The sequence below is a fragment of the Apus apus genome, chromosome 5 (genome assembly GCF_020740795.1).
Source record: "Apus apus isolate bApuApu2 chromosome 5, bApuApu2.pri.cur, whole genome shotgun sequence".
NCBI lineage: Eukaryota > Metazoa > Chordata > Aves > Apodiformes > Apodidae > Apus > Apus apus.
The window spans coordinates 42,329,800-42,344,241 of record NC_067286.1 but is presented as its reverse complement, the minus strand read 5'-3'; the positions used below and the strand labels follow the sequence as shown (position 1 = coordinate 42,344,241).

General features: G+C 47.0%; 1 protein-coding gene across 2 annotated transcripts in view; it reads right to left on the bottom strand.

Annotated features, from left to right (window-relative positions):
- Positions 1-10,243, bottom strand: part of IFT43 (intraflagellar transport 43) — a 44,380-nt gene extending 34,137 nt beyond the window's left edge. The window contains exons 1-3 of one of the 2 annotated variants that reach the window (XM_051621905.1): positions 10,171-10,243; positions 9,515-9,604; positions 3,804-3,833 (exon numbers count right to left, since the gene is read on the bottom strand). In XM_051621905.1, coding sequence (XP_051477865.1) covers positions 3,804-3,833; positions 9,515-9,604; positions 10,171-10,224 — 174 coding nt within the window. In that variant the 5' untranslated portion in view covers positions 10,225-10,243. The remainder of the gene's footprint in view (positions 1-3,803; positions 3,834-9,514; positions 9,605-10,170) is intronic. The other variant, XM_051621904.1, reaches the window with a different exon arrangement.
- Positions 10,244-14,442: the final 4,199 nt, after the last annotated feature.

The following is a 14,442-nucleotide window of genomic DNA, read 5'->3' as shown; positions in this document are numbered from 1 at the left end:
TATGCACCCAGCTAAGTGCAGCCAGCACCAGGCTCCTCAGTCACACATTTCTAAGTTTCAGGGGATGTAGGGAAGAACACTTGGGAGGTGGCTGCTGTGCAGATCGAGAACAGACCAGACAAGAGAATGAGAGTTTGAAGCTGGGTGCCAACCACTGCACAAGGGTAAGAACTGGGTCAGGAAAATACCGCTCTGATTAAAGGCCCTGATCATATAAAGCCCCAGGCCATGTCTACACCACAGGTGCAGACACACCTGCAAGCAGCATCCATGTGAGTCAGCCCCAGCCTGGAAACGGTCTAGCTTTAGGTACTTCTGGTAACCAAGCTGGTACCTCCCCAAGTAGAGTGCAGGTTGCTTCTCACTGGGGGATCTGCATCATTTGCACTGTATTTTAGGTTGCAAATACACTCGGGCAACTGCACCAAACTGGGCCACTTTGCAATGGTAAGTCCCCAGCTGGCTTCAGATTTCAGGTATTAACCATTTTTGATAGCTCTTCGGCCAACATTCACTGAAAACAATTTTTCCTGACATGCTGCCTTAACCTAAAAAGCAACAGCCAATTCTTCCAGCCAAATTGTCTTAAAAGCACTGGTAACTAGAACTACCGAGGGACTTGGTTTCCCCTCTGGAAAGGTCAGATCCTTAAATCTTCTTTCCAGTTGTTGCCTTAAAGCATGTCATCACTCAAACTTTGAGTGACATAGAGCCACGGAGGTCAGCATCCACCTATTTAACAGTCAGAAACCAGGTGCTCTCCCTACTTTAGTCCATGAAGGACCCTGAGACTACCTATGGCATGTCTACCAAAGCACAACTAGAGAACAAGGTCCCAGTTGGATTCATTAGGACTGGAACAGATGTCTTACTGTTCAAATGTTGCCTTCAGTTACAAAGTCCTTCTCTGCAGCCCAAAAATGGTTTCAGTTCCCTTTTGCAAAGCAGAGCAGCTTCAGGAGAAAGGACCAAGAGCCTTCTGAGATCCATAACAGCTCATAGCTTTGTCATTACATGTAATAATCTCTTGGGAGGTGGGAAATACTACTTGACACATCTTTCAGGAGGAGAAAATAGAGAATAAAATCAGCATCTTCCAGCTTGGAAAGGAGATGGTGGTTTTAATCTTTATGTATAAAGCATGCAGCTTCAACATTGAAATGAACACCTTCATCCCTGGAGGTCCCCGAGGGCAAGGAAAAGCCCTGCTCCATTGCTGAAGGCTGCAAAACACAGGATGGAGGATCAGGATCACTCACTCTCAGTGCAGGAACACATGTTCCCCAAGGTCTCAAGAGAGGTGCCAGAACTTCACAGAAGGACAGGGCTTCAGACACACTGCAGTCCCCAGCCACTCTTTACCACCTTAATAGATCCACAGGTCCACCCTGAGATTGTCTACATACTACACAGCCACCTAATACAGGATGTGGATTTTCTATGAGGATAAGGCATTTAGAATTCCCAGATGGAATCCCCGCAGTTCCCCTGCCTAAAGCTCCAGCCTCGCTTTCAGCCAGGGACAAAAGCAAACTAGAAGAGGGACTTCTCCAAGGCCACAAAGTAAATCTGTGGCAAAGCCAGGAAGAGAACTCAGCAAAATCTTGGCTCACATCCGTGTTCATACTCCTCCTGCCTACTCTGCCTCTGCAAATTAACAGAGATACCAGGATACACCCTTTATTATACCATTGATCAGCCTTACAGCCTTTGGCTAAACATCCCAGGCAGCCTTGGAAGGTGCAGCCAAATGAGTGATTCAACTGGCAAAAATTCAGCTTCAAGTTGAGTGGTTTGCCAGGGGATGCAAAACAAGTCTCAGAGCAGGCAGATGGCTGGAGGGTGGGACTTCGGAAGGTAGGTTCACATTGGCAGCACAGATGGGGCTGTTTGCTGGTATTCAAGCAGCCACACAGACTCTTCAGTGTGGCAGGAGGAAAGGGACCAAATCCAGAAAGAGTTCAGATTGTAACACTCAGCAAAGCCCAGAGGGAGTTCAGAGAAGGGTTACATGAGCCATCAGGGGGACGAAGGGGCCAACTTCGGACACAATGATTCAAGAAGCCAAGTATTTCAGCTTGGCCAGGCAATGACTAAGGGAGAGATATACTGCAGCAAGTTTTGGATCACACTTTATCATAAAAAGTTCCACTAATAATTGGTTTGGAAGTAACTTGCAATACAATTAACAGAAGTCTGTAAGCATATAGTACGATAAGTAACAAGCAACTTACTGATTAGTCAGATTTCTGAACTCTCAGTGAACCATTTTGTTACCCTTCAAGGGTATTTACAAATGGAAACATACTATAAAGTGTGACTGTGATGCTTTAAAACATAAGCCTGAAAAAAGGGTGCAGGAATTATCCAAACAAGAGGGAATACAAAGCAGGGATCACTTCATACTAAGGGAAATCTCCTTGCCAGGCACCATTGCATACCATCCCTGAAGCAACAATTGCTCATGTGGAATAGTCACATTGGTTTAGTTATTTTAATGAAATGTAGCAGCCAGGAGCAAGAAGGCCCTTGTGGCATGTGACCAGCCACCACTCAGTGCAGCAGACCTTGGGAATCAGTGATTTAAGGCATTGTATGGAGGTGGAATTAGTTCTATTGAAATGACTGTAACTACTGGTTCTGGGACTGGACAAATTAGATCAATTATCTGAAAAAATTTCTACTGGGTAACCAGTCCCCAAAACTATACCCATCAGCATGAAGTCTCTTTGACTGATAAAAGGAAAAAGTGCACTGGGCACCATCCTGAAAAATCCATCACTGATGAATAAAACCAGTGGATCTTTCCTACAGTATCATCTCTAGCACTACCAAGAGAAAACTGAGCTAATCTGAATAGCCTTGACTCCTTGTGATGAGCATAACCTTCTGAGGCCAGAATTACTGAGATGGGTAATATGGGTTTCTTTTCTGGGCTTTAAGTTTCACAAATGGATCTACTATACTACCACTACTGGGCTGGTACTTCAGCAGAAGGAATTAAGAGTATGGGACAGCATGCTTTTATTGTGTAACATATACAGGGAGCACCTCTAACCAGGAAAACTTGGGCAACACTGATTCCATGGTTAGAAAGTGTGCAAGACAATTATCCCAAAGACTTTAACAGAAACAGGTACTAGTTCTCAGGTAGTTCTGAACAGCTCCATCCTGGCCTCTAATGGCAAATGAATGCCGAGACATATTTTAGCTTTGCTGCAGGATGGAAAAGGATATGTGTATTCCTTTACTCTGTGCAACAGGAGCCTGGTAAGAAGCACTATGCCATCCTATTAACCACAGATACTAGCATTCCAGTGCTGCTGCAATAAAAAGGGAAGACTCACAGAAAATACTAAGGCCCACTTCATTGTTACTAGTGGCTGGCCTTCTCCTCTGGGACACCAGCAAGATTTCTTAATCCCTAATGACATGTTTTCATGTAATGAGAGCAAGTTAGCCACACTGGACAGCAAAAATAGGCCCAGTTATATTTTGTACTCTATTAGGTAATTGCCACCCCGACTTTTAAAATAGAGTAACTTTCCAGTGGTCACATACTCATTTGTGACCTAAGAAAAAGATGGAGTAGCTGACAGGAGCAGCTGCTACAAAGACAATTAAAAAACCTGTCAGCCATAGGAGCTGAGGTTGCAGGAAAGGCACTGCACCTGAGCCAAAGTTTGTCTTATTCTCCAATATGAGAGACCCCTCTTAAGGTAGTATCCAGACACATGAATAGGTTAGTCCTTCTAGTTCCCTTCAGAGAAGCCAGCATCTACCTAGAAAACCTCTAGTCTTACATGGTCAACCTTTTCCTCAGGGTCTTCATCCTAGAAGGATCAGGAGGGAAAAAGAAAGAAGTTAAAAGGAGGAACTATGGAAACCTGCACAAAACAGCTAGAAGATTGACATGAATGGCTGTCCTGCAGCACATGCTTTGCAACCTTATTCACCTAAACAAAGTACAAAGTTGATCTCACCATTGAGAGATTTTTATATCCTGTGTCATTTATGCACACACCAACTATGACACTATAAAGCATGCCTGTTTGACTGCAACAGCAGGAAAGTCTTCTAGTAGTCAGACCCTTGAAAGCCATACTAAAGAAAAAATAACTACAAATGAGAGTGAGAGAAGGCTTAGCTCCTTCTACCTATAGCATGAGAAAACATAAATTATTCAGCTATGTAGGATGCTAGAAGTATTTGTACGGAGAGGCTCTGCAACCATGCCAGAGACCTGAAGTTATACTGGAGCAGTAGTAATACTGGGGGTTATACACTGTAGCAGGCTGTGGCACTTTTTTCAGGAGCTACTGTTTCTCAAGCCAAGGCCAGATCCAACACTCGGAGAAGGAGCAGTTAGTGTAAGGTAGGCCTAGCTGACAAGAGTCTTGGCTTTAGTAGACGAACTTTGGCTAACCCTATGTTATATGGGAGCCGTTTAGTTACAGGGCAGGTAACTCAAGGAAAGCAGCCTGTAATTCACTGTGAAAGTTGCAAACTGGTTGAGAACCTTTCTGATGAACAGAGTGCCAGCACCAGGAGTGGCAACAACCAGATGATGGGCACCAAATGCAAGGAGGCAATTAAGAATCTGGTAATCTCTAGGCAATTCTAGAAATGATAGTCTTCAGAATTACCTGGGGAGAGGATGTAGCATACCCCATGACCTTGCACCCCGAGTACAAACTGGATAGCTGGAACCATTACACTAATGCACCTGACCTTTCCTCTAGATTGCATCATCTGTCTTGTGGAACAGGGAAGCCATGTGATAAACAAATTGCATATATCTCTGATTAAAGTAGTTTGGTATCTGGGCTTGCTTAGTGCCTGCACTGTCATCTGGTCTTACAGTTTTACCAAAACAGCAGCAGAATGCTGCTACATGCAGGTGAGGGCAGATGGGGTACAGAAGTTGCTGACATACTAGTCAGCAACAAAAGGGAAATCAGATTCATCCAACTGGTAATATCTGTTGGAAGTGTGTATCTGTCAGCTAGGGACCCATCTGTTCCCACACCCAAGAGCAGAAAGGCTTCTGCAGGGTCCAACATGACCTAAGCTTCTCTGGGTGCACAGAGCTCAGTTGGTACAGGACTTGCAGTAGCACAGAAGGAAATCCAGCTGGACAACATATGTTGAAAAAGCACTTAAATCACCACTTATTTGAGCAATCTTCCACGTGGATTTCACTCTCAGCAACTGATTTGCAGTTGTTTATTCACTTGGGTTAGATAACCAGAGTCCTATTTAAACAATGCCTGGATGTCAGCCTAAAAAATCACTGCCAGGAGTGTTTGTAAGCTGGGTGGTGGAACTACAAATGGCTGTTTTGCAAAATTCACCTATGGGAACATCCTTCCAATATGCAGTGGAGATGGCCCAAACTTTTGTCTGTCACCACGAACCTAGTCTGAGTAAGATCTTTTCTACAGCCCAGAAATATTCAGTTTTTAACTATCACCCAAGGACCACAACTATATAGGCAAGCTTACAGATACTAGGAATATACTCTCAGAAGTGACAGCACAGAGACTTTCCCCAGGCTTTGGTAAAACATGAGGAAGAGAACCAGCAGGGAACTAATGATTTTGGACAAACCCTGATATAAAGTGAAAGTGACCCTGTCCTAACTGTGTGGAGATATTCTCAACATAGCCTGGAAAACCCTCATCCTTTATGCTGACATACTGCCTGTTAAACCAGTCCCTAGTCAAAGGATCTACAAGTGCTGCCAGAGGGACAAAGACAACATCACATTGAGACTGTAAGAGGTAGAAACCCAGGGAAGTCTTAAACAAGGTCCCAAGGGAATCTTGTCACTGTAGGATGAGAAGAAAACAAACTGTGGAAGCGGGACAGCATTAATTATTTTTTGCATACTTATTTCTAACAGAACAGCAAATAGCTCACTCTTACTGAGAGGAGACATAGAAAAGGAAAAATCTGCTGATATATTTTAAAAAGGCTTTTCCACTCAGCTTTCCAAATCAATCTCCTCAAGAGCTCTAACGCTGGCCAAACAGCTTCTTTTGGTAGATGTCACCAAGCCAGCATTCAGGCCATTCAATGCAGTGATGTTAGAGCCAGGAAAAAGGTTTGACTTTTATTCTATAAAAGCATCCAGAAGTCCCAGTAAGATGGAACAGCAAAGATCTTCAACAGATCTCATTGTATGATCTGCCCCTTCCATTATACAAACTCCATGACCAGCTTGAGTTTGTCCCATTTTGCCACAAACTTGATAGCCTCGGGATGAGTAAGAAGTAACACATCAAACCATGGGATGGGAAAGGCCTCCCAACGGAAAAATGGATACATTACCCCTCTGAAAATGAATGTTTGAAATGCAGTTCTGGCACGCAGCAAGCAGATTTATCTCTAGGAATTCCCATTAACAGCATATTCCCCTGGGTGCCCAAGAAGTGCCTGCCGATTTGCCAAGGAGCTCCAAAGGCCAGGAACACGCACAGCCATTGTTGCAGGAAGATGCTGACAGCACCAATTACAGCAAATAGTCATGTTCCTTCTTGCCTCATGAAATAATACATAGCTGCAGTTTGTTAGTACTTGTACTTCTGAAAAGGCAGGAATGTGCTGCATGTCAGATGGCAGACTGTGAGCTGACCCTTAGTAAAACCCTTGAGGAGACAGAGGTCTAAATCTGAAGGTAATGCAGATACTTCCACACAGGATAGGCATTATCAAATAGAGATTTGGGTAGAGGAATTGCAGATATACCACTACGGTTAAGGAACTTATTGTGGCAGATACATACACACAAAAGACACCAAGATACCATCCTGTTTTCACAGAGTTTAGGGAAGGCGTATTTGGCTATAAGGCACACAAGACTGCAGTTGTGCCCTAGGTTTCAACACCATCTTTGTCAGAGAAGCCACACAGCTGAGGAGGTGTACCATTGTTTGCAGTCTTCCTAAGACAGAGTTCAGGTCAAAGAGATCAGCCGCAATCTGATAAGATCTATGCTCCAAGTCAGACAATTTGCCTATTGACTCCAAAACAAAGATCTTTTTAATTGTGCTAAATGAGTTGTTCTTCCCTCAAAGTGAATTTCCTTGTAATAAGCCCAAATGTTGAAACATGGATAGGTACTCTTACTTCAAGCAAGCTGCTCTGACTGGAAAACACTTCCTGGATGGTTCTCAGTGTCATGAAAAGACCAGAACAACAGCACAAATGGTACACTCATACCAGAAATTTGAGCTAGGTGGGAACTGGGTGGATTGACATAGAATTAAAAGAACAACACCAAAACAAACAAACGAAACAAACAAACAAACAAAAAAACCACACACACACACCACCACCACCAACAAAAACAAACCCAAAACAACCAAGATGAATCCTAAAAGGCTTCAAAACCTTCAGGTACTACTGAGGGCAAAATCATCATCCTGAATGTGAAACTGCACATGAAGGTGTGAATATGGCAAAGGTTTAATACAACCTCCTGTCTTCAAAATCAGTAGTAAGAATAAAACCTCCTATGCTGAAATAAATTACATGGGACCTCCTCCACTACTGCCAGTTCCAGAAAAAAAAAAAAAGGAAGGAAGGTACACTTTTTAAATTTGCATTTCTTTTGGGAACGTTCCTTGAAAAAGTTTCAAGATGACCAGATGGCTGAATGAGGCATCCATTGTAACAGCTGACCCCAGCACTTGAAGGCAAGCCAAGACCAAGCTTCCAGAAAACTAAAAGGTGATTGGCAAACTAGGGTGAAGGGAAAAACATTTTTAGTTCTATCAAGTGGTCACTTCAGTATCAAGTATGATCGTATGTGAGAGGCCTCAAATTCTGGAGCAAAGAAAAAGGCTGAGGGTTACTTACAGTGGATTTTGTCTCTTCTCCAGTAGCTTCAAGGTTTGCAGTTAACAGCAACATTTAGCAACGAAGAATTGTCTGAAGGGAGACTATTGACACAAGTGTTTCTTCCTTCTGGTTAAGATCCAGTAATAACATATTTGAATCTTATAAGGCGTGGAAGGCCTCACCCTTCTGCTGCTGAAAAACGCACTGCTTTCAAACAGAAGACTGTAACTATTTCTCAGTCCTGTCCAGGAGTGCCTAAGGACTGGAGCCTTTATAATCTCGGAATTCCCACTAGCCATTATAATAGCTACATGTGACACACAGCAAGTACAACTGCATTAAGTTACAGTCAGTCAGCTGCTGTACCCTTACCTCACGCCCGAGTCCTTTCCTAAACAGGGAATCAGTCCATGAACTAGGATGGCCAGTTACAGTAAGAGAACAATCTGAGAGTGAACCACCCTAATGTGGAGGCTAACCAACAATCACACCCACTTAAACCACCACCTGGTTTCTTTAATACATTCTTTACCTAAGAGGCCCATGGTTATTTCGATTTCTTAAATCATGCATTCTGCAAACTCCCTTGTGGAATCCCTCCTGAACTCCTAAACCATACCTGGGGAGGGGAGAATGCATAGGTGGGAGATGATTCAGCACTGTGCCTTTCAAGAGAAAAGAGCATACCTTCCAGGAAAAGAAAGGGAAGGGGAAAGGGAGAAAGGGAGAAAGGGAGAAAGGGAGAAAGGGAGAAAGGGAGAAAGGGAGAAAGGGAGAAAGGGAGAAAGGGAGAAAGGGAGAAAGGGAGGCCTGTTCTATGAGGTGTTACTGTAAGCTAAGCCGTAACAATGTATTTTCAACAGCACTGCAGGGACTCCTAGGAAATATCCCCCACCAAGCATTTCAGCACAGATAGCTGTAACACAACTACTCAGCATAATAGGTGAGTTTTGTCATGGCACAGAGAATCAAGGAATAGCCACTCCCAAGAGAGAAGGTCCCAGGGATGTGAGCACAGTAGCTTGAAGCATAGTTGGTGCCAGGGTGGCCAGGAGGGCAAAGTAAAGTTTTGCCAAGTTTTGCAATGTCAAGAGGCCAAGAATATGATGTGCTGAAGACCACCACTGGCATTGCAAGAAGCTAAGTATCATCTCATTTACACAAATATCCCTGTCAATAAGACAGAAGTCTGATGGCCCTTTTGTCCATCTGAAGGTGTTAGGGACCAAAATCTGTATGTCATTTCTTGACTTGATACTGACCATCTCAAATACTGTGCTCTGGCTCTAGCAGAAGGAAAGTGCAAAAGGAAAGCTTCTGCTTATTTGCACTCTGTCTTGCTACCACAGATGGTGGCAAAACTGGCCACAAAATTATGTGCCTGCTCTTATTTTGATTTCCACAGAACATAAGTGTGTGACGGGAGGGAGAGGCCCCAAGTCCTTCTTGATAGGACTCATACAGACCTCACATGTGAGAAACGAGAGTACCAGATATGACCCTGTGTGAAAACTGCACATCATGCAGGCAGGGGCCGGAGCACTCGCATGGGTCCCAACACTAAGGACAGAGCACATCATGTGGGAAAGAATCTCAGAAGCAGCAAAGAATTCTCTCCACTGGAGACACCGGCAGGATTACAGACAGGTTCTCCTGACAGGACACCCACCTCTCCGAAAGAAGCAGATGGAGTATTCTTCCTGCTGAGATTTTCATCTGGAAAGAAGTCCTGGCGGGCTCGACGGCCCGTCTTTAGTGCCTGTAGTGCAGGAGGAAATGCAAAGGACCAGAGGGCACACGGTTACTGGCAAAACCTGCTCCAGAGCAGGGGGATAAACGCAAGCAACAGCTCTGCAGTTGGGCTAAGCCCTGCAACGAGACACATTCCCCACACAGTGCAAAAGCACCACCAGCTGCGGGTGTGAGCCCCGCAGCAGCCTCCCAGCCCGCGGCCGGTGCGTGGGTCACGCTCCTCGGTCTCCTCTGGCTTCCCGCAGCCCTTCCTGCCGCACAGCGTCCCGCAGCAGCCCAGCCCCGCGGTGGCACCCAGGAGAAGCCGGGGCAGGCCTGCCGGGGGCCGGACGACAGCGATTCCCCGCCTCCGCAGAGGCTGTGCGGTGAGGGCTGTCACCCCCGAGCCCAGCGCCGGGGCTCGCCCGGCCGCGCTCCCCCCGCCCTCGGGCCACGGTTCAACAGCCCGGAACTCCTGCTCGTCCAGACTGCGGCCCGGCCCGGCCCGGCCCCAGCCGCGACCCCGGGGCTGAGGCGGCCGCTCGCCCCCCGCCCCGCCCCGGCCGAGCGGCCTGCCCCGGCCCGGGCCCTCACCCCGGCGGCGCCCCCCCGCCGCGCCGCCTCCGCCCGCTCCGCCGCCGCCTCCATCCGCCGCCGCTTCCGGCGCACAGCCCGCCCCGGCAGCCGCCCCCGCCCCGCGCCTGCCCGCCTCTCTGCCCGGCAGCCATCCCCGCCGCGCCCGGCCTGCGGGCCCTGGGCGCCCCAGCCTCTCCTCTGCCCGGCCCCGGCCTTCTCCGGTTCCCGCGGGCAGCCCCGCTCCCGGCGCGGCCCTGGGGCCGGAGCCGCTTCGGGCCGCACAGCTCGTACGGGCCCGCTCCGCGCCGGCGGGGCCTTCTGCCGAGCTGCCGGCAGCGGGTTACAGCAGCGGCTGCTCCTGGGAGCCAAATAAATCCCCAGCTCCGCTGGCAGTCTTAAAATCTTGGCCTAACAGCGACAGCGGTGCTGCAGTCTCTCAACACAGCATGTCATGTAATAACTCTGTTATCAGTTTTTAATTGCACAGGCAGTAAGGGCAGGTTAAAAACAGCCTGCCACTCTGTCTTCTCCAGCTCTTTACTGCGTACACAGAAAGTTCCCCCTGGGTAGGCAACCCCAGCCCCGCAGATCACTCTCTCCGTGGAGGGTTTTGCCCAGTCTCCTGATGGCTGCAGATGCTCAGTTCCCTTCAGCTCTCCAGCACTGCTTTCCAGACAGAGCAGCCAGTCCCCAAAGCGCTCCGTTGAGGCCATCCCAAGGATCAAAGGTAAACACTGATCATTACACGCAGCCTCTCAAGCCTAAGTAGAGCCGAGATTTCCACCGAGCTGCCTAAAAGGACCCCTGGTCCCTCTCCTGGCTGGACAGATATATAGATTAATTGTAAGTATCTGGTTCTGGCTCCACATGTTAAATAAACATACAGCACTCCATCTGTTTGCCCATTTGCCTGTATTTTTCTGGTACTTTTAACATGCCTCACAATCTTCACCCATCCTCATTAGCCTAATTAAGTGTCACCTGCTTATTCTGCTGCTACAGTCAAGGGCTGTACCACACCAGGCACTACACTGTTAACACTTTGCCATAATGAAAATTGGCTGTGTAACCCTGAAGTTTTAAGCCTTCCAGGAATAGTTTTTACTAAAAGCACATCTGACTCCACACCTGCTTAGCTTGAGTAGAAGCTTATGGTCTGGTTGAAAAACTTTAGGAAGTCTAAATAAATTGTGTCAAATAATTCTCCCTTTTTCCATTCCTTACTGAGATTTTCAAGTGTTTGTGCTGTGACTGTGATGATCTAAGGATTAGGTGAAATAAGATTTGTGGGCAGGGGTAATAACTTTTTATTAGACCAATTGATACAGCTGGAAAAAACAGACAAGCTTTCAGGCACAGAAACATTTCTTGTATGTTTTTTCCAGCTATATCAGTTGGTCTAATAAAAGATACTATCTCTCTTTACAAACCTTGACACGTTCAAGGAATTCAGTAAGTGAGATGTGATTTTCCTTTTTTGAAGCCAGGCTGGTTAGGCTCTATGAAATCATGATCTTCCAGATACTTTGTTCTCCTCTTTTAATTACAGGTTCAAGAATTCATCAGGTAGAGAGGGCAGTTTTCTCCTAGCCCTATGCTTCAGCACTGGGGCCATGGGAACATGGTTTCATGTTTCCCACTTTCCAACCACTCCTCCAAAGAGCTTCCACAACAGTACAGCTACAGAGACCCTGGGAGATGGAGGGCACTGCAGCCCCCAGGCTGCAGTAGCTACTGCAGTATGTCCAAGTGTACACCTACAGCTGACTTTCTTGATTGGAAAATGAGCATCCTAAGAGGAGCATGATAGCATTCAGAGCAACACCTGCTAAAGCAGGAGAGCACCCCTGGGGTGGGAATCCTTGGGTGGGGAGCATTGCCAGTTGTGGCCCCAAACAGGTAGCTGGCAGGGTGTTGCTACCAGAGGCAGGGTAGGAGCAGTACGGGGTGCCTTGTCTTGAAATGACTCCTCCCAAGCCCCTCTTCATGATCCTCCCTGTGCCCCATCTGAGGCACCACCTCACTAGCAGATCCCAGCTCCCCCCAGGACATGCTGTGCTGCTTGCTGCCCACCCTAGTGACATGGGTCTCCGGCCAAAGGAAGGAGGGTGGGGTCCACGTGTGGGAAAGAAAACACTTAAGCACTTGTGGAATTGAGCCATGCCTCAGAACTTTGAGTTCCAACTTCAGAGATTCTTGAGACAGAGAAAAGCAGACATACAGAAAGAATGAAACCTAAAATCTGCCAGGCCTTGAGTCCTTCTGGACTCCTCTGTTCATTGGAATGGGGTTTGTCACCCACCCTGTCACATTTGGACCTTGCTTTGCTTGCTTTAAACATTGGGGTCACCTTTTCCGAACAGCTTAATTGTCCTCTGCCGCACTGATGATACTGCAGGCAGGATCTGATCCCAGGTCTGGAGCAGCTGCATTCAGCCAAGGAGACGGTTAACAGGGCAAAGCGTCTGGTACTGCTGTGGCTGTCTAAGGCTTCTTCTGAGCTTGCTTCCTCTCCAGTTGAGGTCCATGGTGCCAGGTGCTCTTTCCCAGGGTATGGTTTCAGGTGTATTCTCAGCTTTCAGCCTGCCTTACTTGTTCGGTTTTGTCCTCACTATAAATCACACTGCAAGTACAAACTACGCAAGCATTCCTTTTGCTGACAAGTTCTCACACCTAACCATGGACTCTCTCCACCTGGTTCCAACCCAAACCCGACCACGCAGAATAGGAGTAAGCACTCTTTGCTGTTGATCACCCCTTGAGTGGACCTATGAATAGAGCTTGTGTCTGGTCCTTCTACCCAAGAGAAAGCTGGGAGAGTCTGGGAAAGCAATTATGCCTGAGCACTCCCACATGCTTCTGGTCCTAGACCACCTTTGGAGCAGTGGCACACACGTGTAGCTAAAGCTCCAGCTATGGTGCAAAGCCCACATGTAGCGCTACTGTGGGAGAGAACAATGAACACCTTATTTGGAGCAGCCAAAGGATTTGTTAAGCAGCTCTCTGGAAGCCATAGGATTTATGGGATGCAGGGCAATTCCAGTAGCAACCAGTGACGCAGCACTGCGGCTTTATTCCTCACCCAGTCCTCACGTCAGGCGGTCAGCCAGAATCCAAATTTCAACATGGGCCAATTCATTGAAAACATGAAGCTTCCACTGGGATGCAAAGCTCATGCTGAAGACTGCTGCCACAGCCTGCTCCAGGCTAGCAGCACACTGGCAGCTCCGTGCACCCCAGTTTGATTTTTCTGCTGTTTTTTTTCTCCATGTGTCTCAAAGTATTTATCCCATATCTTGGGGGTTTTTGGAAGAGGAAAACAACTGCAAATACTCTGGTTTTTGTGCAGGTTCCAGGACAAAGTCCCCTAACAACTGCAAAGCTTCAAACAAGAGGTTCCCCCCTCTGGAAGGTGGAAGGGGCTTTGATCAGCAGAAAAGGCCCACGCATCTGCCTGTGGTAACTCAGGCTGTCAAACCCCAGTCAGGGTTGCCAAGTGTGAAATATTTCCTATGATACTCACACACTCAGTAGCCCTGTCAGGCTCTTCCTCAGCTCAGCTGGATTCCAGCATGTCCAAGATGCACAACCTGTTAGCTACTGCTGCTCACAGCCACCAGTGACAGTTCCAGTGCACGTCAGACCATGGAGCTTCCCCATCTCTTCTCAACCCAGAAAGAGCAACGCACAGGGCAGAAAGTGAGTGGCCCAACAATGGAAGCAGCACCACACCTACATCCTTCTTCTTCACTGTTATTTCCAAGCAGTAAGTCCCCACTGACAACTCGTAACAGAAAAGTCTGCTCTCAGCCATTAACAACATAACCTTACTTTTTGTGCTATTGCATTTCATCTTGTTTCTACTGTCTCAGCCATCAAAATTGCCACCTCCCTTTTATAGGATATCCCAGTCCTCCTCTGTATTGACAATGGCTCCCAAAGTTGGATAAGCAGCCAATTTCATTAGCACATCCATTCTGGCGTGCCAAGATCATTAATGAAAACTGGGCCTGGGACCAGCCACTGGGGAACTCCTCTAGTAATCTCTTATAATTCCTGTACTTATCTCCATCTTAACTAATAACTCACCATGTGGCACTGCAGCAAATGCATTACTGAAGTCCAAAGCAATCAGTTCTGCCACATTTAGTGTGACCTCCAACCTAATGCAGGGTAGAGGTCCCAGAGTGGAAAAGCATCTGGAATTAACTTCAGAAGTGCCTGGAGACCTCTAGAAATACCCATCTCAATCTACACAAAAATATTCCATGGATAGTTACCAGCAGCGCT